The sequence below is a fragment of the Actinia tenebrosa genome, unplaced genomic scaffold (assembly GCF_029948245.1).
Source record: "Actinia tenebrosa isolate PJP-AT-01 unplaced genomic scaffold, QUT_ActTen_1.0 PGA_scaffold14__42_contigs__length_11649687, whole genome shotgun sequence".
Lineage (NCBI taxonomy): Eukaryota > Metazoa > Cnidaria > Anthozoa > Actiniaria > Actiniidae > Actinia > Actinia tenebrosa.
Window position 1 is genome coordinate 8,999,832 of NW_028292574.1, and position 27,274 is coordinate 9,027,105.

Below are 27,274 nucleotides of genomic sequence, written 5' to 3' on the forward strand. Positions count from 1 at the left end.
TCAGCTTGTAAACAAGTCTCGTGATCCGGGGGGGTACTCCGCCAGAATTTGAGTAGGGGTGTTCCGCTGGGATTCTGAAAGGGGTACCCTGATTATGATAAAAAAACTCAAATTTGTAGACCCTGTTTACGACAAAAGATATAATTAATTGCACTGAGTTCCTGTTTCAATTATCATGTCATCTCGCGTATCGTTTTTTTACGACCATAATAACCAGTTTCGGTCAATACGAAAGTAGAAACCCTGAATATGACAGGAAGCTCAGGAAGAACTTGGAACTTGAGTGAAATTGCGTACCCTGTTTATGACAAGAAGCTCGAAAAACCATACCCTGTTCAGCGGATCATCCCCGTATAGTCCATATATGGGAGTACCCCCCCCCCCCCCGGGTCTCGTGCAGGGGCGGATCCAGGATTTTATAGAAGGGGGGGTTGTAGCATTGAATGAGGTGGTGGAGAGATATAGCAGACCAAAGGGTTAGGAAGACGATTATTTGCTGCAGGCAAGCATGGTTGTTTCAGGTCCCACACACAGCGTATAGAAAAAAAAAGCGAGTGAAATGTGTTCGGCACCCCTGTCATGAAAAAAATAAAAAAATAAAAAAAATCACGATGGCTCTCATAGGGGAGGGGGGGGGGGGTTGCAACCCCCAAAACCCACCCCTAGATCCGCCACTGTCGTGATTGGTTTGTAGTTCCTAGAATCACTATAGGAAGTGACCTGTGCGTCTGGTGACGCATAATTTTGGTGGATTTCTTGGAATATTGAAATTCAGTAGCTCCAATTGGCGGCATCGTTGCTAATCTGTCAATAATACTTACGCATAAATTCGGTTGATTTCTTCGAACCTGACACTGAATCTCGGCGACTACAACTGGCCACATCGTTTATTTTCAGACTCAACATTCGAAGCAAGCATTTCAAGGTAACTTTGTGTTTCTAGTTCCTAATATATTTCGATAAACCTGATGGGTATCATATTCGATAAAATTCATTCGTTTGCTAAACGCTTTTCGTTTTTTTCGTTCGTTTGCCGTGCAATAAACACTAACAACAAATTAGAAGTATCCAGGTTTGTTGATATTCACTACTATGATTTTATACAAAATAACTGGAAATAGACAATATTGAGTTTTGTCTTCTGCACACTAGACTACTATGGAATTAGAAAACATTTGAAAATTTTTTTTTGGAAACGAAACGTTGTCTTGAATACGACCCTGATATAAAAAAAACAATCGACATTTTTGAAAGCTATTTTAGGAGAGAAACTTTTCAAAATGCTTTGTTAATTGATAGTTAAAACCTTTTTTCAGTATGTTCTTCGTTTGTACTGAATCGATTAAAATCTTCAGTCCAGACACAGTCAATTTCGTTGATAGCCAAACTATCATGGCGTATTTGCAGGAACCGAGACACCGTTCTATGAAAGTGAAAGCGAAAGTTTTTGTGAGTCAACTACTCAGCATAACTAGGAATGTACGGGTGGTGTAGCGGTGATAGCGCGCCCCGGGTTCGGTGTAGTGTGTAAAATATTCAAGTATCCAATTTCAACAATTTCGAGCCTGGGCAATGTTGACATAAACTTATAAATACACTATAACACAGGATATAAAATCTAATAAAAATTTACAAATTAGTTCAACTTGTATGGCCTCGTTCAAAGCCGAAGAGCCGCCCCACCGCGCACGCGTCCCGACCCCAAATTCCTGAACCTCCCCTGTACAATTAGGAAAAGAGGTTTAAATTTAGATTAAAGGTTTAAGTTATTATTATTATCACTATTATAATTATTATTATTATCATACAATATTAAGAGACTGGTACCCAGTCCCTCACGACTTGAAATCCGGAAATAGTTTCCAATTCAAAAATTACAGATAGATTATTCACCTTAAACATAACTACACACACTTAATGTGCTATTATATTTGAACAGGACGAAATGGATCTGTGGGAACCACTACGAGACATGTTGGATCGAAAATTTTTAACGTGGGTAGTAATCTTAATTCTTGGCCGATTGTTCTTCTTGATCCTGTACACCGTGTGGTTATGTGACTGCTTCTTCAGAGAGTTTAAAATGGAAATCCCATGCAAAGATTTCACTCTTTACCCTGAACCAAAAATAATGTCTGCAGTTTGGCTTGTAATCGTCAGCATTACATCCGTGTGTCTAATCAACTTCGCCAGGCAATGGCACCCTTCTTCAGCCTTGAAGTTAACCTTCGACAGTCATCTTTATCGTAAAAAGTACTTCTACGAGCTGTGTTTCATTAACATACTGGTAATTATCTACGACTTGATAACTATTTTTGCCAGAGAATTTCAAGTGAGAACAACAGTTTTATACTGTGCGTATATACTCGAACATATCACGTCTGCTGCACTCATGCTCACATTAAACTTCATTCCAGAGTTCGTCCAGAATGTACCACAATATAACCCGAAATATTGTGTTTATAAAATAACCTTGCTACTCTACTCGATCGAGAATTATGTCCTACACGCCTTAGGAACTGTTGTAGCTGCGTACAGACTGGTTTCAGTTCCTACTTGTAGTAACACACCTGAAATTCAAAACAACACCGACTGTTACGATGTCCTAGCTGTTATCATGTTGTTTCTTCTTGTGAGTGTCCTCGCTATCCGTCTCAAAGTTGGAGAATTCTTTCTGGCCAAGTTCTTCGAAGAAGATGTTAATGTTCTCGACCCCCCCAGTCGCAAGCTCCGATCTGACTAACTCCGTCAGTGACTCAACGAAAAGAAGAAGAAAAAGAGAAAAGAACTGGAACAGAGAAGACAATCTTGGGAAAGGATAATCCGTCATACGAAACCGCATTGATAGAAATGAAAGCCGAACCAAAAGCCACGTATAATAACCAAGCAACTAAGCAACCAAAGCAAGGAAACAAGCAAGAAAGGAAGAAGGGAGAGATTGAAAAATCGGAAGATGAGATTTCATGTGCATAGATTTTATCTAAGATACTTTAGGGCACTTTAGGTTTGTACCTTTCATGTATACATAGGTGAACAGTGATAAGGTGAACTCAGACGTGGATTCAGGTAGTATAAAAACGCAGAAAGTATAAGATATAGAATTATTTATAGTAACTCATTCCAGTTTCTTCTCTAAATAGTGCAAAGTGTTGCACACTTTTAGTGTTTGTACTCTAATAAAATATTTATATGCGCTAAATAGTTAGTAGTAGTTTCACGGATTTATGTTGTGCACTCAAAACGAAAAGCCTTTACCTGGTGAAAATCAACAGTAAGCACCTTGACATTTGTATTGATTCATTGAATTTGTTGTCAAAAAGAAAAAAAGGTTTTGGATTCTCTCCAAACTTCGCTATTATGTAAATACTATTATTTCTTATCACTTTATATTATTCCTTGATCTATCCATTCTTAATTTATGGAGTGGTCTGATTGCATGAGGTAACACTTACTAATCTACTCTTCAACCTTCATGAGCATTCAAGTTCTTTATTCGTATATATGAATATTATAGGGCTATTTGATCTTTTTATTTATGCCACTGCTTTTTCCATGTATAAATTTAATGACGATAAGCTGCTACTATCTTTATTTAATTGTTGTTTTTTTTTACTAATGTTAATAGCATTCACAAATACAACACTAGAGCTGCTTCTAAGCTGTCTCTCACTATTTCCCTTAAGGCCCAAAAGTGTGGAATTCCCTTAGGAATGACATAAAAAATTAATTGAACTTTAAGAAAGTTAAAAGAATTAGAAAAAGAAAAAAAAAAAGAAAAGAGAAAAAAAAAAGTTATTTGCATTTGTATTTACTCCAAATAAGCTATTTAATTTCATATCAGTAATCTGGCTTAAAGGCATTTTTAACTCAATTTATATTTAATCTTTGTAAGCTATTGCCCTTATTAATGTTTACTTTAATGTTTATCTAATTAATTCATTGTAAACAATTCAAAGAAAAATAAAGCTGTTGCACGCGGACCTCTCTTGTCTAGCTTTGAATTAATAGGTTATTAAAGCAAAATTAACAGGTGCAACTTCTATACATTTTGATCCCCCCCCTCCCCCCTCCAGCTTGGTATTAGTCAGTTAGTATAGTAGTATAGTAAAACCTCCTTCTTCTTGATCGTGTCAACCCTCTACTCAAATTCCAGAATGCATTCGTTGTCGGATAGTTTGGGCTTGGGCTTCCTGTCTTATTACTACATCTGCGTACGTAACCTTTTTCTTCCGAAAGATTTGGGACCGAGAAATGAAAGCTGCTAAGCAGAGTACTTGACCTTACCAAGGGCACAGAGTTTAATCTGATCTTCTCTGTAAAACGACCCCCACTAACAAAAATAGTCAAAATACAATTTATCTACCACGACGGAATAAACAACTTTATGGTTAAAGACAAGTGATCAATTACGTCCAAGATTTTAGTTAATTTCGTAAAAATGTCTTGCTCTTTACAATTTCCTGGGGTTTTTGCAAGATGCGCGATTCAAGAGCTATTCAGGGATCTATCAAAACAACACCTGATAAAGCGGGATCTTAAGGACGGGCCACTAGTTAGTTGATGGGGGTTGCGTAAATCAAATCCCCCCAAAAATATCGAGCAACACTTAAGGTGACTACCTACTTTTGGAAATTGATTTAAGCTTTTTTTAAAACTTCGATTTTCCGAATTGAAATTTAATGCTGATTCCAAATCTGAAAAGAAAAATAGGGTGTCCCGAGATCGTTTTCGAGATAATCAGCATTTAATGGAAGCCTACGCACGAGCTTTTGGAGTAAAAATTGCGCCACCGGAAGTGATTAGAAAAAAATTAAGATTAATAAGATAATAGTTATTTGCAGACTATATGATTGCACGAACGAAGGCTAATCAATCATTCTACAATAATACATGGATATTTTCGACAAAAAGACAGAGAGATACATTGATTTGTCATAGTTTCGGTGCTCTTAAAAAATCTCATAAAGTCGAACAAAAATCCCTACAAAAATCTATTTTTTCACGTGTTCCTGTTTAAACTTTTCCTAAATTAATGTTGATATAACCTAGATTTTTAGGAGTTTTTCCGAATGAGCTATCAAAAAATATAGAGTCCCGTGCAAAATTTGAGGGTTTTGCCCTGTTGAAGCTCAAAACGCGTATGGTTCTTCAATAAATCTTGTAGATTTTTCAGCGGTTTTTGAGCGCGCGCACATCGTGGGCTCAAATCGAACGTTCAAAAGTAGGCAGCCACCTTAAACCTCAAAAAACATCGTGCAACATCTTCTGCTAGAAGGAAAATATCTAACTGTACGCAAAAATATAACGTGCAAGGGTTGAGCCCAAAAAAATAAATATCATGCAACCAAAATGCCCGTCTCTAATGGTCCATCCCATATTTAGCACGAGCTTACATGTTGACTCGCAACGGTGATACAACAGCGCAATATTGCTCCGCGTAATCGCGCCTAAAGACAACTTCGTAGCAAAATATATGAAAGCCCTGTAAAATTTAGCCTTGGCGACCCACTAAGGCATGCCTCTCTTCAACACAACATGGAAAACCAGGCTACAAGAGCTCCAAAAGTTGACATTCAATTAAAATTTCGATATGTCTAAGCGAACGTTTAGATAGTCTGCGTAGCAGCGCTTTGAGGGGAGGGGTAGGAAGGGACGGAGGAGGCGAATCGTCTTTAGGCGCGATTACAGCGAGAAATTTTTCTAAACGTTCGCTTGGGCATATCTAAATTAATTGAATACGGACATTTTTACCAAATTAACTAAAATCTTGGACTTCGAATTCGTAGTATTAAAATCACTCATTGTTTATTTCGTCGTGGTAGATAAACTGTATTTTCACTATTTTCCTTTATAGTTTGGGCCGTTTAAGATCAGATATATCAAAATAGATGCTTTTTGGCAAGTTTTTAAGTTATTTTATGACAATGAAAAAAGAAATACAGTTTTGAAAAATATAATTTAGAAAAATTAGTTACATTATCAATAAGTAATTTGCATAAACTTCAAAACAGTTCATATACCTCGCCAAACGCATCATAACATTGTATTTTATGGGGCCTTTTTCGCTTGGACATATCTAAATTAATTGAATACGGACATTTTTACCAAATTAACTAAAATCTTGGATTTCGTATTATTAAAATCACTCATTGTTCATTTCGTCGTGGTAGATAAATTGCGTTTTGACTATTTTCCTTAGTTTGGGCTGTTTAAGAAGATCAGATATATTAAAATAGAAAATTTTAAGTTATTTCAAGACAACAAAAAAAAAAAAAGAAATATAGTTTTGAAAAATATAATTTAGAAAAATTAGTTTACATTATCAAGAAGTAATTTGCATAAACTTCAAAACAGTTCATATACCGCGTCAAACGCCATCATAACGTATTTTTTGGAGACGATTTTACTTCAAAGTAGTTTAAAATGGAAAATAAGATCATATTTAGTGTGTTAACACCGGATATAGTAAAATTCAAGCAAGTAATAATGGTTAGTTATAGTTTATTTCAGTACTTAATTTGCATATTTCATGAGACATTTTGGTAAAAACACGAAAAGTCCGAGGTTGCTGTGAAGAAGATACGTAAAAAGCGCAAAATTTTTTTATGAATCCACTTTTATCAACCTTTGATCAGTAGATTGAAGTAAAAAACTTAAGTAACCCGTTCTGGACTTGGGAGAAAAAAGCTTTTTAGTGAGGGGGGGTTTGTCTTGATTTCAAAAAGCCGTCAAATGGGTATGAATACTTATTTTTCTCCTTTTTTCCCTTTTACTTAACATTCAAAATTTTGCTTATTTTTGACACTAGAATGAATGTAAAAGTCAGGAAAAATAATAGTTTGTTCCAGCGTTTAATATTTTGCGAGCAGTGACGACTTAAATACGGGCAATTTTCAATTGATAATAAATGCAAATTTAGCGATAACGGTGGTCCAGGATTTATGCGCTGTAAAAAAATCATTTTGATGAATTTCGAGAAAATAAAGTCATTTTCATTACTTACTAGTAATTACCTTTCTATGGTAAAAGTTTGAGGGAAAACTATTTTCTGACCCGAGAAGCAGTGGGCCGCTTTTACAGAGACTGCCTCTTGAATTACGTATGCTAAAAATAGGAATGTAATGGACATGACGGAACTGGAATTTGGACTGATTTTTATCCATACCTTTAATTTTTGGCATACACTTTTTATCCAAAATGATTTTCACTACTTTGTGCTCTTTGAAGCTTTAATAAAAAAATATATTCACTTTATTATTCTTTGGATCCATGTCAAAACAACAGCATTTCTGCACAGACCCATATTTCATCTAGAAGTAATACCTAACTTCCGATCCTGTGAATAAATTTGTTGTAGTTCTAGTGATCTTATGGTTTAAAACAAACAGTCTACACACACTCTACCTCTGGCAAAAAATGCCAGGTTAAGACCCCATCATCCCTCCACTCCCCACGACCCCGCACCCGTCCTAGCGTCTTTTTTACTGGGATAACTGTGGTTTACCAGATACTCCATGCATGTTGAAACCAGGTCCTCCAGGTCCTCCAGGTCCTCCAGGTCCTCCAGGTCCTCCAGGTCCTCCAGGTATCCCAGCTTACCCTGGAACCAGGGTCTAGTTTTTTTAAATATGCATCTAAGATAGGAAAGCATAGCAAATGATAGTGAATTCCTCGATAGTAAATCAGGGAAACAACGCAATGAAATAGCCTATAAGTACTTTGTAATTGTACGAGACATTATTTTTGTTCACCAATGACGTACTATCCTATATTTTAATTCAGAACCAATGTAGGTGTATAGGGTTTGTTTTCCGTACAATATCTTCTCTAAATTCTAAAGTTTGCTTTGATAAATGGAGCAAAAGACGTGGAGGGTCACTGCATAAAAATAAAGAAAAAACGAAAAGAAAAAAAAAGGAGGAAGGAAGGAAAAGTGAACAGAAGAAACAAGAAAAAAAGAAGTAAAAGGAGAGAAAGTAAATTAAAGGAATAAAAAGGTCGAAACGGTAAGCAAAACATAAAAGAAAATACAACAAAAAGTAACACAAAAAAAATATCGATTTTTATTATCAATTGAGACACGAAAATACACTTCAAAGGGCAATCTAGTGTCTGTATAGCCATTTTTGGGGGTTAAAAACTTGGCTTGAAAAACTCTTAAATATTTTCTGCAGTTCAAATTATACAAAGGGACACATTCCTTAATTGTGCACAAACAAAAGTCCCCGATGCGTCACAAGGTCAACAAAAGGTGTTATACATCTCCTAGCAACCAATCAAAAAACAATTAGAAATCACGCAAGTTAATTAGGTGAATTCCTATGGGACTCGATTAGACCGGAGCGACTTGTTATAAGCCAAGAAGCAATCAATAAAGATTGATTAGACGAATTATTCTCTTGTTTTCTACCAAGATGAAGGCTTCTGCGTGGATGAGACGAATAGTGGATCTTTTACCGATATTTTATGCTGTACTTACTCGTGTAATATTCTTTATTCATGGCTTTCTATGCGTTTGGGTGCTTGCTCATTGTAAACAGGCAATGAGTTACTGGTGGCTTATGATAGGGATTTTATGCCTTCTCGTAGAGATGTGCTACACTCTTGTGGTTCGTAAAGGACACGAATACAAATAGTAAGTAAACCATGGAATTTATATTTCTATTCCTTAGCGATGGACTTCTTGAATTCATAAGTTATAAATCAAGTGGGTTCATTGTTACATACATTCCGCAATCATGGTTTAAGCATTACGACGAAACTAAGCAAAACTGAATCACTGCAAAAGCTCGGCAGTTAAAAATATATTCCCTAACTTCCTCAATTCAAAGCGAAACGAGAAAAAATTCTGGTTAAATTTCATATTCTAATAGACTTTGCTTACTTCAAATATGAAAATCTGTCTTGTGTGGTATTTCATTGTTGACAATTGCTTTTGAAGCTAGCCGCTTAGAGTTTACTTTAATACTCTAAAGGGCTGGTGTATGTCGCTACTTTTCTGCTTCATAAAATTTCTGCTTTTTAAAATCCAGATATTTCATTAAGAAGGATTGATTTAGGATAATTATTTTACTCAAATTCTCTAAATATATAAAACGATTGAGCATAATTAAGTGGTGCTAAAGAATAATTACCAGTTAATAATTTTTTTATTCCTTTGAAATTTATTCATATTATTTCGCAACTCATTTTACGATTATAAAATGTAATGTTTAGGAAAAAGAGTTCTTTTTTTTAAAAAATTCTTTATTTAAGATCATTTATAAAATTGTTTATAAATGGAATATAAAAGAAAGGATGCTGAAGTAAACCAACCTGAAGAAATTTAACTTCCGAATTTTTTTAAAATTGCGCTACTCGAAGAAAAGATGTCTTTTGAAAGAAAATTGTCTTATATATTTTTGGCTGTATTTGTTAAGTTTTTTTTTTTTAAATTATCACTTTGATAGGGATTTTCGGAACTCCAGGAGTACGAATAGAAGAAAAACGCTGACACAATAGAGTGTGTGCGGCCTTGTGAATAAAAATCCCTAGAGTTATGAATAACAATGAAGCAGCCGCCATCTTGGTTGATCTAACAAGAGAAGCTTAATGAGAAATGCTTTGTTATCGTCAGCCAAGATGGCGGCTATGACGTAACTTGCACATGCTCTATAGAGTTTGTGCAACCATGTAACTTAGAATCCCTAGAGATATGAATAACAATGAAGCAGCCGCCATCTTGGTTGATCCAGCAAGAGAAGCTAATGAGGAACGCTTTGTTATCGTCAGCCAAGATGGCGGCTATGACGTAACGTGCACCTACTCTATAGGATCATTGCAGGCTTTTCCTCTCCTTTCCTTCCCAATCCCTCTCCCCTTACAACTCCCCCCACCCCCACCCCCCCCCCCCCCTTCCTCAATACGAAGGCTAAATTCCTTTTTTATTCCCGTCAACTTCTTCTAGTTTCTGGCCGAGCTGTTTCTTCTACATGTTGACGATGGTGCCAATCGTGTGGATTATAGAAATAGACCTCTACCACGCCAGGGAAACCGCTGTACCACAAAGCGATAGCACTTCGACTGTTCCTACTACTGCTGCTTCTCCGGAAGGGGTAAGCCATGAAAGTCAATAACCTCGTGGTGCAGAGCGTTGTGGGACTGAATGAGGGTCGAGAGATAGTAGATCTTTTTGACCCCATCCCAACATTCAGTACCACGAGGCACGTTGGCGTAGTAATTTAGAGCAACCTCTGGGCTAATCTAAATCGGGTCACGGCTAACTCACAGATTGAACACTGAAAAAACCCTGGGCTGATCTAAGTCAGGGTATATGGCTAACTCACAGATTGAACCCTGAAACAACCTCTGGGCTGATCTAAGTCAGAGCGCGGTTAGCTCAAAGATTGAACTCTGAAACAACCTCTGGACTGATCTAAGTCAGGGTATGGCTAACTCACAGATCCAACCCTGAAACAACCTCTGGGCTGATCTAAGTCAGGGTATGGCTAACTCACAGATCCAACCCTGAAAGAACCTCTGGGCTGATCTAAGTCAGGGCGCGGTTAGCTCAAAGATTGAACCCTGAAACAACCTCTGGCCGATCAAAGTCTAGGCATGGCTAACTTACAAATCAAACTCTGAAAGAGCTTCTGAGCTGATCTAAGTAAGGGCATGGCTACTATGGTTCGAATTGTAATTTAGCGGAGAATTCGAAAGAAAAACTAGAGAATCCGGAGAAAAAAACCCTCGAATCAAGGGGGACCTAACAAACTCTACTCACATGCGATGCATGATTATCCAGGAATCAAATTACCCAACATCACTCTTGATTCCCAAAGATAGTCTTCTATTAAGAGAAAATGAACTAAGTATGAACTAGTATTCATGCTTTTAACCATCATAGGCACCGTTTGATGCTATATATAGAATCTTCAGCCCTCTACGCTGAAGAAAAAAACATGAGCAAACAGGGTAGAGCTTGCGCAGTATGCGCGTGCATAAAAACAAACGATCAAATAAATGATTCTAAAAATAGCATCAAAGATTCTAAAAATAGTATCAAAGTGTGCACATGATGAGGCGCGGGGATTTCTTCTCTTAGTTCATATTCTCTTGCTTTTATACTATAATTGTAAACCAGTCGATTTGATTTGATTTTGTTATCTTTCTTAGTGTCTGAGCATAGGAAACACGCTCAACAGACAGAAAAAGATATGTGAGCTTGGACTCATCATTGGAATCATTCTTGGGCGTTGGCTCCTACCACGTGGAGACATCACACGTGACCAGCTCTCAGCTCTGTTGCTAGGATACGTAGGAACAGCCGCTGACATCTTGGAACTGTTCGAAGTGTTTGAAGAGGACAAGGTATTGCTAGTTCGCAAAAAAAAATTAAATTGAGAAAGAACTTAAGAGAGAATTCTTTTCGTATTCAAGCAGTGAGCGCCAAAAACTATTTTCTTGAAGAAAGGCTGTTGTACAAGGCTAAAATCTTGTTATTCAGAAACTTGTTTGGAAGTGGAGATGACCGATGAAAGTGGAATCAAAGTGTAAACCCAAAGCAAAAATTTGAATCGAAAATAAGGTTTAGGCCTTCATTTGCTTATTTCCCATATATTTTCTATAAAAAAGCCTGACAAAGCAACATTCTAACACAAATGCAACAAAACATCTTTGTACAATTGAAAATACCGCTTCAAACAGGCATTTTATCATAGTACATCAGTTTCTAACTGTTTAAAAAAGGTTTTGAGTGTTAACCCAAAACGAAAATTGGGGTCAAACCTCATACGAAAGTCTAGTTTTTGGCGCTTTTTCCCATTATTGTTCATTACTTTTAAAAAATTCCTCTTAATTCCCAAGAGAGTTAAAACTGGCGGCCATGTTGGTGGTGTTTGTGAAATGTTCATCAATAGGATAGCACTTAGAATACAATATATTTTCTGAATACATTACATCAACTGAGTCTATCTAGGTTCTCCCTTGGTCATAAACAGCACCTTCACTGGGCTGCCTGTGGTTCGTTGTTAAAGTATATCAACTCGATTGTATTTCATTGGATATTTTGTAGGTGGTTGGAAGAGGGGATATCACGTTTGCTGTGCTTGGTGTCTATTCCTGGAGTCTTTTGCAGTTTACACTCGTTACCACGGCAACAACGGGTAAAGACAATCAAATTAGGATCACTGCAAACAAGGTAACAGAAATAATAATGATGCTGATGACGATCTTAATGATGATGATGATTATGACGATTATCATAGTCATTAGCATCATCATTATTTAGTATCATCATCATCAACAACATCATTACCATCACCGCCGCTGCCACCATTGTCATCAGCATCATCATTACCAACAACATCAATAAATGAATATCCAATCATCATTATCAATAACAGCAACGACATCATCGCATCAGCCTCATTATTCTACGAACGAACGTTCCCTTATAACAGGTTTTCAGTTTGACCCCAATATGAGCTGCCTCACTGCTGTACTTGCGGCACTAGCGTGACGGAGGGAGCCCGACCCCCCAAAAATTTGCTTTCGGCGCCAAACAAAACTTTATTGATTCATGCGGGATTCCTTTGGATTTGGCGGGAAAATGGTACATCCCCCCCCCCCCCCCCCCCAATAATCGAGACCTCGATACCCCCTGACTTGCAGTGGTGCGTGATTAGCAATAACAAGTTTTCTATCGTAGAAAAGCTAAAGTAGAACCGTTATGTGGTTATAGGTCGATACAGAACCCTCGGCAGAGGAAGTCTTCAACAGAAAGATCAGCTCCCACAACAAGTACGGTAACCCTACGAAATACGGTAATACAGTTATAAATGCCAGTGATGATGAACTCAAAGAAAAATACATCCAGCGTCTCCGAATGAAGAGACGACAAACGGAAAAGGATCTGAATAATCGCGGGAAGGGATTTAAGGGAGTTCGGGAACGTAAAGTAAATCCTATCACAACCGCACGAGGCGAAGTGAAAGAGATATCTAGGCGAGAGATGTTACTTCATGGCGATATCTTTGGTATTCTAGCTGGGATACTGATGCAAGATGGACCTTTTCTTGTTCTCAGACTGGTATTGATAATCAAATTTAGCGTCATAAGCGAGATGCATATATTTTTTACATGTAAAAATGCTATCGCGCTGAGCCTATTGATGTACAGGCTATGTATCTTGACCTGTAGTGGTGAGGATGAGGTTTACGATGAACATCGTGAGAACGAATGGCGTTTACAGAACGTTCAACAGGCAGTCTACAGCGACCAGTTTAAGGCTTCAGGAGCAATTCAGCTAGCAGGTTGACACACGTAAAATATGGTCGGAAAGGGTCTAAATTTGTACTTACAAGAGTATTAATTCAACATGACTATACCAAATAGACCAGTTTCGAATTCCAAATTACCGCTGTGTTCCTTGATTACAGACTCATTTGCACAGGGTTGGCCTCATATCACAATATTCACAAATACCAACGGTAAAGTAAAGAATGCACAACTTCAACAATACAAACATTTTGAAACTCGACGGACCTTGACTGGAACACGTGAATATTCTGCACAAACTCGAGGCTAACCCTGTGTAAATGTGTCTGTAATTAATCAAGAAACACAGCGGTATATTTGGAATTCGAAACTGGTCTATTGAAAAAAATGAGCATCATGAGAACGGTTTAAACTTACGACGAACATCGTGAAAAAATGGCGACTACAGAACGTTCAACAGGCGTTCTATAGCGACCAGTTCAAAGTTTCAGGAGCAATTAAACTTGCAGGTTGACATGACATTTATACGACGAAAAATGTTAAATTTGTACGTAAACGCTATCCAACGTAACTATTGAAGAGTTCTCTACTGGCCACTAGGGCCTGGACACGAGTTAGATACCGCTGACCGGCTCAGTAGGAGCGGCCATCTTGTTTACGTTAAGATTACGTTTTAGGACAGAACTATAATACAAGACTATTCAGCACCAGTATATCTTTATTTATGTAAGTTTTCCATTTATTATATGTGTAATCGTTTACTTCACATTTATCTATACATGATTTACTTTAAGTGCTATTATTTAGCTTAGATTTTATATATTTGTATCTTAGGACTCTATCATCGTTGTAGAATAAAATACTATCAGACATCGAGAAGCATCTCTTTCTTCATGATAGAGTCATGGTTGTAGTTGAATGTTCTGTTCCTAGCTGCACCTTTAAGACACAGGATGTCACAGACGCCGTCGCCGTTGCACTACTAAATAACCATGGGCTAGCACACAGAGACACTGCCACAACGCTCCAGGCCCCAGCGTCAAGAGGACCGAAACTAGATCGGCCGAAAGTAGACATCGGCATTTCAATAGAGGAATGGAACGTATTCGTCCGCCGTTGGGAAGTATTTCGCTCTGGCTCTGGCATAGACGATGCTTCAGCCCCATCTCAGCTCTTTCAGTGTGCTGGACCTGCATTGGGAGATAGCATCCTAAAGGCCAACCACAAGGCAACATCGGAATCCCTCGGAAATCTTCTCTCTGCTATGCGCTCACTGGCCGTCATCCCGGTTGCCACGTGCGTTATACGCACCGAGTTGCTGCAATTACATCAGGAACGCGACGAGGCATTCCGTGCCTTCACAGCTCGGGCGCGAGGAAAGGCCGAAACCTGTGCCTACAGCACACGGTGCGAGTGCGGCAAAACCGTTAACTATACAGACCACATCCTCCGAGACGTCCTACTCAACGGCATTTACGACCCCGACATACGTCGCGAGGTACTCGGGACCAAAGACATCCTGCAGAAAGCGGTGAACGACGTTATTGCCTTGGTGGAAAACAAAGAAATGGCCCGAAATGCACTCCCACCATCAACCCTCTCTGGCATGTCATCATTCCAGCAACAACGAAGAACACAACCCTCTGCGGCCCCATCACATCCAGATCAAGCCAAAGAGGCAACTTGCCCCGACTGTAAGAGTCCCTTCAAAACCTTTACAGAAGGAGCGCGAGGATGGAACACCAAGCCCCATCAAGTGTGCATAAACTGCTACAGGGCCCGAAGACGAAAGCAACGCCAAAAACCCGCCAACATCCAGGCACTAGAATCTGAGCCTATCGCCCAAATCACAACAGTCAGCGTACACAGCACCCACAACAGTCATCGGCGCCGAAGAAGACAGCACTATAAACGGGACCTGACCATAACACATAGTACAATCCATAGGCCCCCATCAACGAGACTAGAGCATCACATATTCTCCAAGGGCGAATGGAGAAGAGCTCGTTTCAGAGAACACCCCAGAGTGTCCGTCACCATCACCGTTGACGGACCAAACAACCGATCTCACAACCACTGCTTTAACAAGGAGGCAAAAATATCTGCAATCGCAGATACTGGCGCACAATCAGACCTCTGGTCCCTAGAGGAGTTCACTGCCTGTGGATTTTCCCGTGATGACTTGCGACCAGTCAGTCTTGGCCTCTCAGCCGCCAACCGCTCCCCTATCGCCATTGAGGGTGCGTTCTTTGCCACACTAACAGCAGCCTCACGAGACGGTGCCAAAACAACCTGCCGCTCGATGGTGTATGTAAGCAGCTCCGTGCGAGACATGTACCTGTCCTACGAGTCACTGCTCAACCTCGACCTACTGGGCGAGCACTTCCCTACCAGAGAGAACACAAAGACACCCCTCAACGGCATACACGTCCACGACAGCGTCCATAAACCACAACAACCCTCATCCATCAACGCCAGTAGGTTTATCAACGATGGCTGTACTACGCCACCCAATGCCAACGACACAACGTGTTCATGCCCTCTGCGCACAGCCCCACCACAACGCCCCAACGAGCTACCATTTCCGTGCACCCCGGAAAACAATGAAAGAATGAAAGCCTGGCTCCTCGAACAATACGCATCTTCAACCTTCAACACTTGCCCTCATCGAGCATTGCCCTGCATGGCAGGACCTCCAGTTGAGATACATGTGGATCCAGAGGCCACACCAAAGGCATGTCACAAACCAGCCAGCATACCTGTCCATTGGCAGCAGAAAGTCTATGAGGACCTCCTCCGCGATGAGGCACTCGGTGTTGTCGAGCGAGTGCCGTATGGGGAACCGGTGACCTGGTGCCACCGCATGGTGGTCACTCGGAAGCACGACGGTTCACCCCGCAGGACTGTGGACCTATCACCCCTTAACAAGTTCTGCCAACGCGAAACCTTCGCCACTGAGTCACCCTTCCACCTGGCGCGACGCATCCCCAAGAACACGTGGAAGACGGTCACGGATGCCTGGAACGGTTATCACAGCGTCCCACTGCGAGAATCAGATCGCCATCTCACCACGTTTATCACACCATTTGGACGCTGGCGATACACCAGGGCGCCGCAAGGCTTCCTGTCCTCAGGAGACGGATACAATCGCCGTTTCAGTACCATCCTCTCGGAGTTTGAACGAAAGGAACGTTGCGTAGATGACACCATACACCACGACACCGATCTGGAACAACATTGGTGGAGAACGATTGACTTCCTGACCAGAATCGGCCAGTCCGGCATCGTCCTCAATCCAGATAAGTTTCAATTTGCAGGGAAAAGTGTCAGCTTTGCGGGATTCCAGATATCGGACGCAACAATCGAACCGCTCCCCAAGTACCTGGATGCCATCCGCGACTTCCCCTCCCCAGAATCAACGACAGACATCAGGAGCTGGTTTGGCCTCGTCAACCAGGTGGCGAACTACGCACAGTTGCGAGACACAATGGCCGTATTCAAACCTTTTCTCAGCCCTCGATGTAAGTTCACATGGTCCCAAGACCTGGAGGCAGCATTCCAACAGTCCAAAGAAGTCATCGTAGAAGCCATCCGGGAAGGTGTTGAAATCTTTGACATGCAACGGCGCACCTGCCTACGGCCTGATTGGTCCAACCGCGGGATCGGTTACTTCCTGCTTCAGCAACATTGCAACTGCCCCTCCGGTATACCAGACTGCTGCCCAGGGGGATGGAAAATCACGCTAGCAGGTTCAAGATTCCTTTCATCAGCAGAGCAGCGTTACGCAGCCGTCGAAGGTGAGGCACTTGCTGTCGCTTGGGGCCTCGAACAAACACGATATTTTACGCAAGGATGTGACAACCTTGTGATAGTAACCGACCATAAGCCACTAGTAAAAATCTTCGGTGACCGCACACTAGACGAAATATCGAACTCCCGCCTGTTCCGACTAAAGCAGCGCACCCTACCGTGGCGCTTCGAGATTGTCCACAGACCCGGGAAAACCAACCACGCCGCTGACGCCACTTCAAGACACCCCTCACCATCGAGCTCCGAGAACCACTACTCACTCGGTAAACCAAGCGAACCTGACCTAGCAGAATCAGCGCTGATGTCTACAATCCGCGAAGACGCTCAAGGCCTCAGTGCAATATCGTGGTCCCTCCTAGCACAGGAAACAGCTAAAGATGAATCCCTCTGCCACGCTCTCCGTCTCCTCGAGCAAAACGGCAATATAGACAGCAAAGACCCTACCTTAACCAATCTCTCCCCAATCAGCGAATCCATCTATATCCAAGAAGGTGTCCTGCTGTACAACGACCGCGTCATTGTTCCCTCCTCCCTACGCCAAGGGATCCTCCAGCACCTCCACGCTGCCCACCAAGGGGCCTCCACGATGGAACAGCGTGCCCGTGCCATCGTCTACTGGCCTGGGCTATCAAAGGACATTCAGGACACCAGAGAAAGATGTGCCGACTGCAACCGCAATGCCCCGTCACAAGCGGCCACACCCCCTCTACCTTCGCCACCACCATCCACCCCCTTCGAAGCGATCTTTGCAGACTTCTTCGACCACGGGGGTTGCCACTACCTTGTCGACGGAGACCGCCTCTCAGGTTGGGTAGAGGTTCTACGCTCAACAGCAGGCACCGATCTAGGAGGATCAGCAGGCCTGGTCCATCATTTACGCAGATTCTTCGCTACGTTCGGCGTCCCAGAGGAACTTGGGAGTGATGGTGGCCCAGAGTTCACAGCAGGTAACACTCAAAACTTCCTCCGCTCCTGGAACGTGCGACACCGCGTGTCCTCAGTAAGCTTCCCCCAGTCCAATGGGAGAGCGGAGGTTGCTGTTAAGGCAGCAAAGAGACTTTTAATGTCCAACACTGGTCCAACCGGGAACCTCGACCAAGACCGCTTCTTGCGTGCAATCCTACAGCTGCGAAACACGCCCGACCGCGACTGCAACTTATCACCCGCACAAATAATCTTTGGTCGGCCACTACGAGACTCACTTACCTTTGTAAGTCGACTAGAAAAGTTCTCAAACCCCAACGTCCGACCACTATGGCGTCAGGCTTGGATAGCGAAGGAAGAAGCCCTGCGCACAAGGATGTCCCGCACAACCGAGTCCTTGAGAATCCACTCGAGACCACTTCGCCCACTAACCCCTGGCGACCGAGTCTTCCTTCAAAACCAGCATGGCCCAAACCCAACTAAGTGGGACCGATCTGGCCTTGTAGTTGAATCCATGAAGAACGACCAATACAGAGTGAAAGTAGACGGATCGGGACGGCTGACACTGCGCAATCGTCGATTCCTGAGAGCTTACACACCAGTCCACCCGACAGTCCCGCAGCAGACAGTATCCCCGCCGCCGTCCCTAGGAAGAAGCCAGGAGCAGGAGCACATACTGATACCCACAGACAAGGGACCACTTGAAGAGGCCTGTGAGCTACCACAAGATGAACCATGTGCCACATCCCCAAACGTTCCTCAACCCATCGTCCCCACACACCCCCAACCACCAGCCACCGAGGGACCACAACCAGACGTCAGTCCCCCAGAAAACCCGTTGACCCAGGCACCTCCATACATACGCCCTACACGTGACAGAAGGACACCACGGCGCTATGAACCCGAGACAGGCACCTGGGTTAGAAACTGAGTCCAGTAATTCTGACTGCCCAGTCAAAGATTCCAGGACTGGGGGGGATGAAGAGTTCTCTACTGGCCACTAGGGCCTGGACACGAGTTAGATACCGCTGACCGGCTCAGTAGGAGCGGCCATCTTGTTTACGTTAAGATTACGTTTTAGGACAGAACTATAATACAAGACTATTCAGCACCAGTATATCTTTATTTATGTAAGTTTTCCATTTATTATATGTGTAATCGTTTACTTCACATTTATCTATACATGATTTACTTTAAGTGCTATTATTTAGCTTAGATTTTATATATTTGTATCTTAGGACTCTATCATCGTTGTAGAATAAAATACTATCAGACATCGAGAAGCATCTCTTTCTTCAACTATGCCAATTTTTGAAGAACTCGTCAAGTTTTTAAAAGATTAAACTTTATGTATTTACGTAAGATGCGATTATTTTTACGATGGAAAGATGTAAATTTGTACATCTATACAAAGGTATCCATCGCAACGACACTAAATTGAAAAAAAAAGTGTTGCGAAAAGGTTACATGTTTGAAGGCAAGACCCTAGGGTGTTCTGGGTAAACTGTTAATGTGGCTAATATTTTGCATATTCACGCGGCAGCCATGTTGGATTGAACAATATATTCCTTCACACGTAGCCTCAAATTCAAGCGCTTGAGAATTAATTTATGCTGGGGAGACAAAGGTTTTTTTCTCATGAGAATAAACAGGGCCGCCGTGTGATATAGGCCCATTGATTTCAAGTTACCGAAAATTAACAAAGCACTTTGCCAACACTCTCCATGCCAGAATTATCATCTTTAGCATATAGCAACTTGTGTACTTCCTAAGAACGCGCGCGCTCATTGGTTAATTGGAGGTGAATATTGTACGATATTCACCTCTGAATCTCGGAATATTGAGTCGGCAACAAAAATGGCATCTGCCGGCAATCGTCTTGATACAATTTCCGATGAGGAAATTGAAAAAATGAAAGGAAATGCCATTCCTATCAATATCAAAAAGGCAACGAAGTATGGCCTAAACGTTTTGCTAAAAGTTTTGCGTGAATTTGTCACGGAAACTAAAAGTTTCTGTTTGTTTTTATTGAATTATTGTATACACTTATTTCAATAAAGTTAGTCACCTGAAAAGCTACAAAGCTAAGACCGGCAAGGATTATGGGGTAGATACATTTTACATGTTTCAACCGCTTGATAACTGTTGATGGACTTGAGATCTTCTACGAGTTACAAGTTAACCTCCTCTGAGCATCCTCAACTGCTGCAGTTTGTGTCAAGAGCTTTACTTGTTGGATATAAAACATTTCCCCATGATTCTCAGGGATCACAGCTTTCTAGATTTTTGGGACTAACTTTATTGAAATAAGTGTATAAAAATAAGTTACTCTGTACACAAGTTGATATATGCTAAAACAATTGTGTCCTCAATACGTAACCTATCTAAATCTCTGTCTTCTTTATTTTGAATGACACGCATTTTTTTAACAAGTATATACTAGCTAGCATGCATGTGACTGGCGAATGTGACATCCGTCCGGAAAAAAGACAAAAACTAGACGGATCGCAGAGCTAGGTCCTAGCCTCTCTCGACTTGAGTTCAAGCAATACTCTGGACATCATCTAACCAGAAAACCCCTCGGTCTTAGCTACGATAATTCAACTTATTATATAGATGTCGATGAAATACCAGGTTTTCTCTAGTGTCGAAAACTTGATATCTTTCACCAGTGGAAGATACCATATCTTTCACACGTGAAGATATCGCTGTTGACATAGTAACGTATTTTAATAAAGAATTTTTGAGCTTTTGTTTTATTTAAGTTTCATCGATATCTATATAATACACAGAACATTACATGGCCGCTTGGAGATACGAATTTTATCTTCTCGTGTTCAATTTAGATCTTTTGCTGCGCTCACTCGTGAGATATCAATTGAACACTCGAAGATAAAATTCGTATCTCCGCGCGCCCATGAAATATCCTCTATCTTTTCAACCCGATAAGTTTTTTCAATTCGGTGTAGACGCGGCGATAACAGTTCACGAGGATGGTACGACGTAAATCACAAACATCATGGAAGTGAGTTTGACGTTATCATAAAATGCTTGCCATCCTGCTATTAATCTTTATAACAAACACACGTCCCCAGTAACAATCCCAGCAGTCTTTGCAAGGCGATACTCGACCCATTCCCCCATTTTACTTTTGGAGAGGCCGATCTCAAGCAATTTTTTTTTTTTTTTTTGTTCTGTTTGGATTATCCACATCATAGCCGTAATCAAGTGGGGTGCATTGCGTGCACGTGCACCCATCCCCCTCCACCCCGCACGCAAAAGCTAAAAGTCCGCTGATTCGTTCGTATTTTTTCCTCATTTTTATACCATCTGCAATTTGTAGCAATTTTTATCGCTCACTCATTATTGGATTGTTGGATATTTAAATCTATTTCTAGTAGCAACGTCCTGTATCAGGACCCATTTTATTTAATTTAATTCTTATGACAGGCAGTCTAGTTATTTATTGAAGAAATAGAAAACGCGCGCGCGTGCTCTGTGCAGTTATAAAGCACGCGGGGATTATAATTTAAATCTTTGAAAAGAGGACTGGAATGAGCATCAAAGTTAGAAAATGTCATGATGCGCAGTGCTCTTTTCTGTAAACTAGTAATGTTTTTTAAAGAGGTTGGATAGGTATTTCCACAAAGGATCAAACCATATGTTAAGAAAGGGTAAACTAATGAATAATATAGCGTAGTTAGAGTTTTTTAAGAAACATAATGCCTGATTTTTGATAGAATACCAATGTTTTTTTGAAATCGTATTTGAGATCACTTTAATATGATACTTCCAATTGAGATTGCTATCAATATACATACCAAGATATTTAACACAAGATTCATGCTTAAGAAATTTGTCATTGATAGTTAGTTTGATCGGGAATATCTTCTTTTGCGGTGGATGAAATATTATAAAATTTGATTTTGGAATATCTAAAGTTAATTTATTGGCAGTCATCCATTCATCAATTTTAACTAATTCCTCATTGATAAGATGTTCAAGAGTATAAAGATTTTTATGTCATATAAATAAGTTGGTTTCATCATCAAATAATTGAAAATGGAAGAGAGAAGAACAAGAAGTAACATCATTAATGTAAAGAAGAAAAAAAAGAGGACCTAGAATAGATCCTTGTGGGACACCAGAAATTACATACTCATATTCAGAATTAATACTGCCTAGTGAACATACTGTTTTCTGTTAGATAAGCAAGAAGAAAACCATTGATGAGGAATGCCTCTGACACCATATTTTTCAAGCTTATTAATTAGAATTTGATGATTGACAGAGTCAAAAGCTTTTTGTATATCCAGGAAGATACCACAAGAAAAGTTGCCGTCCTCAATACCTTTATAGATTTTATCAATTATTAAGAGAACAGCATGAGTTGTAGAGTGCTGAGCCCTTAAGCCAAATTGATAATCAGAAAAAGCTAGACGCTTGTTAAGAAATTTGAAAAGTCTATTATTAACCAGTCTTTCCAGGATTTACTTAGATTTGAAAGAAGTGATATAGGGCGACAATTGGATAAAGAAGTACGGGAGCCCTTCTTAACAATAGGAATTACACGTGCAATCTTTAAGGTTATCAGGAAACAGACCTGAAGAAAAAGACAAATTAAATAAGATAAGAGTTAGAAAATATAGAACTGTTGCTATCGAGTTATTCGCCATTTCTTCTTCCATGTGGGACATTTTGTATAGTTCAGACTGATTATTACAGCTTCGTTAAGTTATATGATTCTTAGCCTAATACCATTAAGAGGATTTGAATAAAAGTCAATTTGTGAAGCCAGCTGTCTATAGCAATAACTTGTAAATAATTTGGTGTTTAAATAAGGAAGCAGTTCCGCTTGGGTCGATAAGAAGAAGTTCTCTTATTCCAACGTATTTTATTTCATCTCATTTCATTTTATTTCATCTCATCTCATCTCATCTCATCTCATCTCATCTCATCTCATCTCATCTCATCTCATCTCATCTCATCTCATCTCATCTCGTTTCATTTCATTTCATTTCATTTTTTTTTTTTTTCATTTTTCATTGTAAAGTTAGTCGAAGTTAGTCTTAATACCTGACAATTCAAGTTTTGAGGTTATTTGCCATTACAGTGTTGCTTTTGTTTAGTTCATTAGATTAGCGTTTAGTTCTTCACTTATGTTCGATGACACTACGTAGTTCTTTGGTCGCTCGGTCGGTCGCTTTTGGTCATTGCTTTGTTAATCTTCCTAGTTCAGTTGATTGGTTAGATGGTTGCTTTGTTGGTTCGCTGTTCGGTCGATCGGTCGGTCGGTCGGTGTAGTAGGTACGATTGCAGCTTCATCTCTTTTTACATAACCATTTAACTCAATAATTTCCAAGTTTTCACATGCGTTGTTACTTTGCTCTTGTTCTGTTTGTAACACGCCCGTTTGAGTCCTCCTTATTTTGCATGCGCAACATAAAATGCTCCAAAACACCTGAACGAATCGAGAGCGAAATTCCCGAGATATTGTGCCATAACGAAGGGATTACAACAGGAATGAAACAACAACATTTCGAGAGAAAACTTAAAAATCAAGCTTGACATATCGTAGCTTTCGAAAACGATCATGTCTATCCAAGCTATTTGATTCGGTAATGTAGAAATAGCGTACAAAAGTACGATAATAAGAGAGATTTTGATGACTTCCATGTCTCTCTTTCGCGTCATTTTGAGCTGGTTAATTCTGTCACTGTTTAAACTACACTTGGGAACTTTGTTTCGTTTTAAATACAAGATAATCTTGGTGTAAGAGATGGCGATAATAGTCAAAGGTATCATGTACTGCACAACGAATAAAGAGACTGTGTAGACCTTGTTTAATAGCTCTGATGACCAGATTTCTTTACGCCCTCCATGATATTGTTCCATTACTAAATAAACTGGAAAGAGACAAATATTTGCCACAAGCCACAGTCCTGCCACAGTGCAATACGTTAACTTCATGGAGGGCTTGGTTTTGAAAGGATAAACAATGGATCGACATCGAAATATTGCAATGGTCGTCATGGTAAGCAAGCTTACCATTTGGGTACTGGAGAAAAATGGCCCTACAAGTTTGCAATACCATTTTGAAAGTGGTATGTTGACGTAATACATTATAAAGTATAGCAACACGGATAGGATGTCAGCTACACTGAGGTTAGCAATGAGGATCTCGAATGGTGTCTTTCGTCGTTCTCTGGTAGTGTAAATGACCACAAGGACCGTAAGGTTACCAATAACAGCAACGACAAAGATGGTTATGCCAATACCAAGTTTCATTCTCCATTCTAGGTCATTTGAATTCGAATAACTTTGATTAGAGTTAGAAACTATAGAACTGTTGCTATTGAACGAAGAATTCGAGTCATTCGCCATTTCTTCTTCCATGTGGGACATTTGGCACCAGTGTCTATAATTCAGACTGACTGCAATGTAATTATTACAGCTTCGTCAATTTATATGATTCTTAGCCTAATGCAATTATTAGTACCAGAGTCGGAGCCTGAATTAAGCTGTTACCACGAAAAAGCGGATTTGAATAAAAGTCAACTTGTGAAGCCAGCTGTCTATAGAAATAAGTAGTAATTAATTTGGTGTTTAAATAAGGAAGCAATAAGGAGTTCTCATATTCCAAAGTACAACTTTTCCTTGTATTTTCTTTTCATTTTTTATTGTAAAGTTAGTCGACTTGATCCCAAAAAAATCTATATTTTTCGACTGGAAAATACCAGAGAAAAATTTGGAAAAGTTAATTGACTAAAGTTGCAAACATATATAGAGTGTGTGCAATGATGCTACTCAAAATCCCTTGAGATGTGAATAACAATGAAACGTTAACAGCCGCCATCTTGGTTGATCAAACGAGAGAAGCTAATGAGGAACGCTTTGTTATCGTCAACCAAGATGGCGGTAATGACGTAACATGCATCTGCTCTATAAATCCCTTATTAGCTATCTTAATTATACAGCTTCTCATTAATCCCATATAGGTAACTGTCCAATTAGTATAGGAAATCGCACGATCTCGAGTACAATTTGGAAATTAATAGACACAAGTAATGTTTTGAAAGTTCTTGTAATTTCACGAGCCTTTAGGCGTTAATGACATTGACTGTATATGATATATATATATATTTATATATATATATATATATATATACACACACTCGATTGCAGAAACGTTGTAGTATACATTTATACATTTATACAAATACCTAATGAGATGTATTTTGCAATTCTACTTTTTAACTCTCAAAACCAATTGATTTATAATCTGTAAGATGTAAAACACAAGAATAAAATATTTTGACGTTCATTGAATGAAACAAATAATAAATAAAGCGAGTTTTCTGTTTTGCATATCATTGAATATACTGAATAAATTAGGTATTTGTATAAATGTATACTACAACCTTTCTGCAATCAAGTGTATATATATATATATATTGCATATACAGTCAATGTCATTAACGTTGTTCACCGAAAAAAAAGACATGTACACATTTACACATTTACACATTTACACATTTACACATTTACACATTTACACATTTACACATTTACACATTTACACATTTACACATTACACATTTACACATTTACACATTTACACGTTTACACATTTACACATCTACACTTTTAGACATTTAGACTAAAAGATATATCATGTGTTTCCTCAAACGTTCTGGCAGGAAACAAACGCTGAAATAGATTTATAACCATCTTCAATCCTCACTAAATGGGCGGAGCATTCTGGATTTTCGATTCACGAGTATTTGAATTTTACACTGATTTAAAGTTCAGGCTGACGCGATCTTTTTCTTTTAGTCTATATGTGTAATTGTCTTACGGTGTAAATACACCTACTTGCAAGAAGGTTGTCATACAAGAATAGAACATTTGTAATTTAGTGAGAAAGGAATACATTAAAAGACAAAAGAAAAAGTTCAGCTTCAGTGATCTTCTTTTGTTTTTTTGATATAATTCCTATCCCACTAAATCAGTAATGTTCTATTTTCGTATGACAACGTTCATGCAAGTAGGTGTGTACATAAATGTCTTTTTTCGGTGGACAACGTCAATGACATTGACCAAGAGAATATCAACTAGTTCATTTTCTCTTGCATTGACTGTATCAAAGAAAGTTAATCTTAATACCTGACAATTCAAGTTTTTAAGGTTATTTGCCATTACAGTGTTGCTTTTGTTTAGTTCATTCGATTATAGCGTTTAGTTCTTCACTTATGTTCGATGACACTACGTAGTGTGCTTGGTCGCTCGGTCGCTTTTGGTCATTGCTTTGTTATCTTCCTAGTTCAGTTGATTGGTTAGATGGTTGCTTTGTTGGTTCGCTCTTCGGTCGGTCGATCGGTAGCAGGTTCGGTTGCAGCTTTATCTCTTTTTACATAACCTTTTATCTCAATCATTTCCAAGTCTTCACAGGCATTGTTCATTTGCCCTTGTTCTGTTTGTAACACGCCCGTTGAGTCCTCCTTATTTTGCACACGCAACATAAAATGCTCCAAAGCACCTGAACGAATCCGAGAGCGATATTCACGAGATATTGTGCCATAAACGAAGGGATTACAACAGGAATGAAGCAATAACAACTGAGGAGAAAACTTAAAAATCAAGCTTGACATGTGGTTGCTTTCAAAAACAATCAAGAGTATCCAAGCCATGTGAATTGGTAAGGTAGAAATAGTGTACAAAAGTACGATAATAAGAGAGATTTTGATGACTTCCATGTCTCTCTTTCGCGTCATTTTGAGGCTGCTTTATTCTGTCACTGGTTAAACCACACTGGGGAACTTTGTTTCGTTTTAAATACAAGATGATCTTAGTGTAAGAGATGGCGATAATAGTCAAAGGTATCATGTACTGCACAACGAATAAAGAGACTGTGTAGACCTTGTTTAATAGCTCTGATGGCCAGATTTCTTTTACACCTTCCTTGATATTGTTCCCTTACTAAATAATCTGGAATGAGACAAATATTTGCCACAGAGCCACAGTCCTGCCACAGTGGAATACGTTAACTTGGTGGAGGGCTTGGTTTTGAAAGGATGAACAATGGATCGACATGGGAATATTGCCAATAGTCGTCATTGTAGCACGCTCACCATTTGGGTACTGGAGAAAAATGGCACTACAAGTTTGCAATAACCATTTTGGACGTGGTATGTTGAAGTAAATAAGGTATTTAAAGTTATAGCAACACGATAGGACGTCAGCTACACTGAGGTTAGCAATTAGGATCTCGAATGGTGTCTTT

At 39.7% G+C, this 27,274-nt stretch overlaps 4 protein-coding genes and 1 pseudogene across 5 annotated transcripts; 3 read left to right on the plus strand and 2 right to left on the minus strand.

Annotated features, from left to right (window-relative positions):
* Nucleotides 1–768: 768 nt before the first annotated feature.
* LOC116289258 (uncharacterized) lies at nt 769–3,980 on the plus strand. The gene is made up of 2 exons (XM_031696154.2): nt 769–925; nt 1,940–3,980. Exon 2 carries the CDS (start codon nt 1,946–1,948, stop codon nt 2,741–2,743), a length of 798 nt encoding a protein of 265 aa, XP_031552014.2. The 5' UTR covers nt 769–925; nt 1,940–1,945; the 3' UTR covers nt 2,744–3,980.
* A 4,338-nt stretch (nt 3,981–8,318) lies between these two features.
* LOC116289259 (transmembrane protein 26) lies at nt 8,319–13,826 on the plus strand. The gene is made up of 5 exons (XM_089029660.1): nt 8,319–8,635; nt 9,947–10,094; nt 11,155–11,349; nt 12,053–12,178; nt 12,722–13,826. The coding sequence occupies exons 1-5, from the start codon at nt 8,415–8,417 to the stop codon at nt 13,295–13,297; spliced, it is 1,266 nt and encodes a 421-aa protein (XP_088885786.1). The 5' UTR covers nt 8,319–8,414; the 3' UTR covers nt 13,298–13,826.
* A 6-nt stretch (nt 13,827–13,832) lies between these two features.
* LOC148911437 (uncharacterized) lies at nt 13,833–19,274 on the plus strand. Of its 2 annotated transcripts, XR_016119741.1 has the most exons (3): nt 13,833–13,983; nt 14,092–19,121; nt 19,230–19,274. XR_016119741.1 is itself a non-coding variant. In XM_089029659.1 (2 exons), exon 2 carries the CDS (start codon nt 14,162–14,164, stop codon nt 18,920–18,922), a length of 4,761 nt encoding a protein of 1,586 aa, XP_088885785.1. In that variant the 5' UTR covers nt 13,833–13,983; nt 14,092–14,161; the 3' UTR covers nt 18,923–19,274. The 2 variants fall into 2 exon arrangements, 1 of the variants encoding a protein (XP_088885785.1); XM_089029659.1 differs by having other exon boundaries at nt 14,092–19,274.
* A 4,141-nt stretch (nt 19,275–23,415) lies between these two features.
* On the minus strand, nt 23,416–24,387 carry LOC148911438 (neuropeptide FF receptor 1-like). Its single transcript, XM_089029377.1, has one exon. The coding sequence runs from the start codon at nt 24,385–24,387 to the stop codon at nt 23,416–23,418; it is 972 nt and encodes a 323-aa protein (XP_088885503.1).
* A 2,062-nt stretch (nt 24,388–26,449) lies between these two features.
* LOC148911439 (neuropeptide FF receptor 1-like) lies at nt 26,450–27,098 on the minus strand (annotated as a pseudogene).
* Nucleotides 27,099–27,274: the final 176 nt, after the last annotated feature.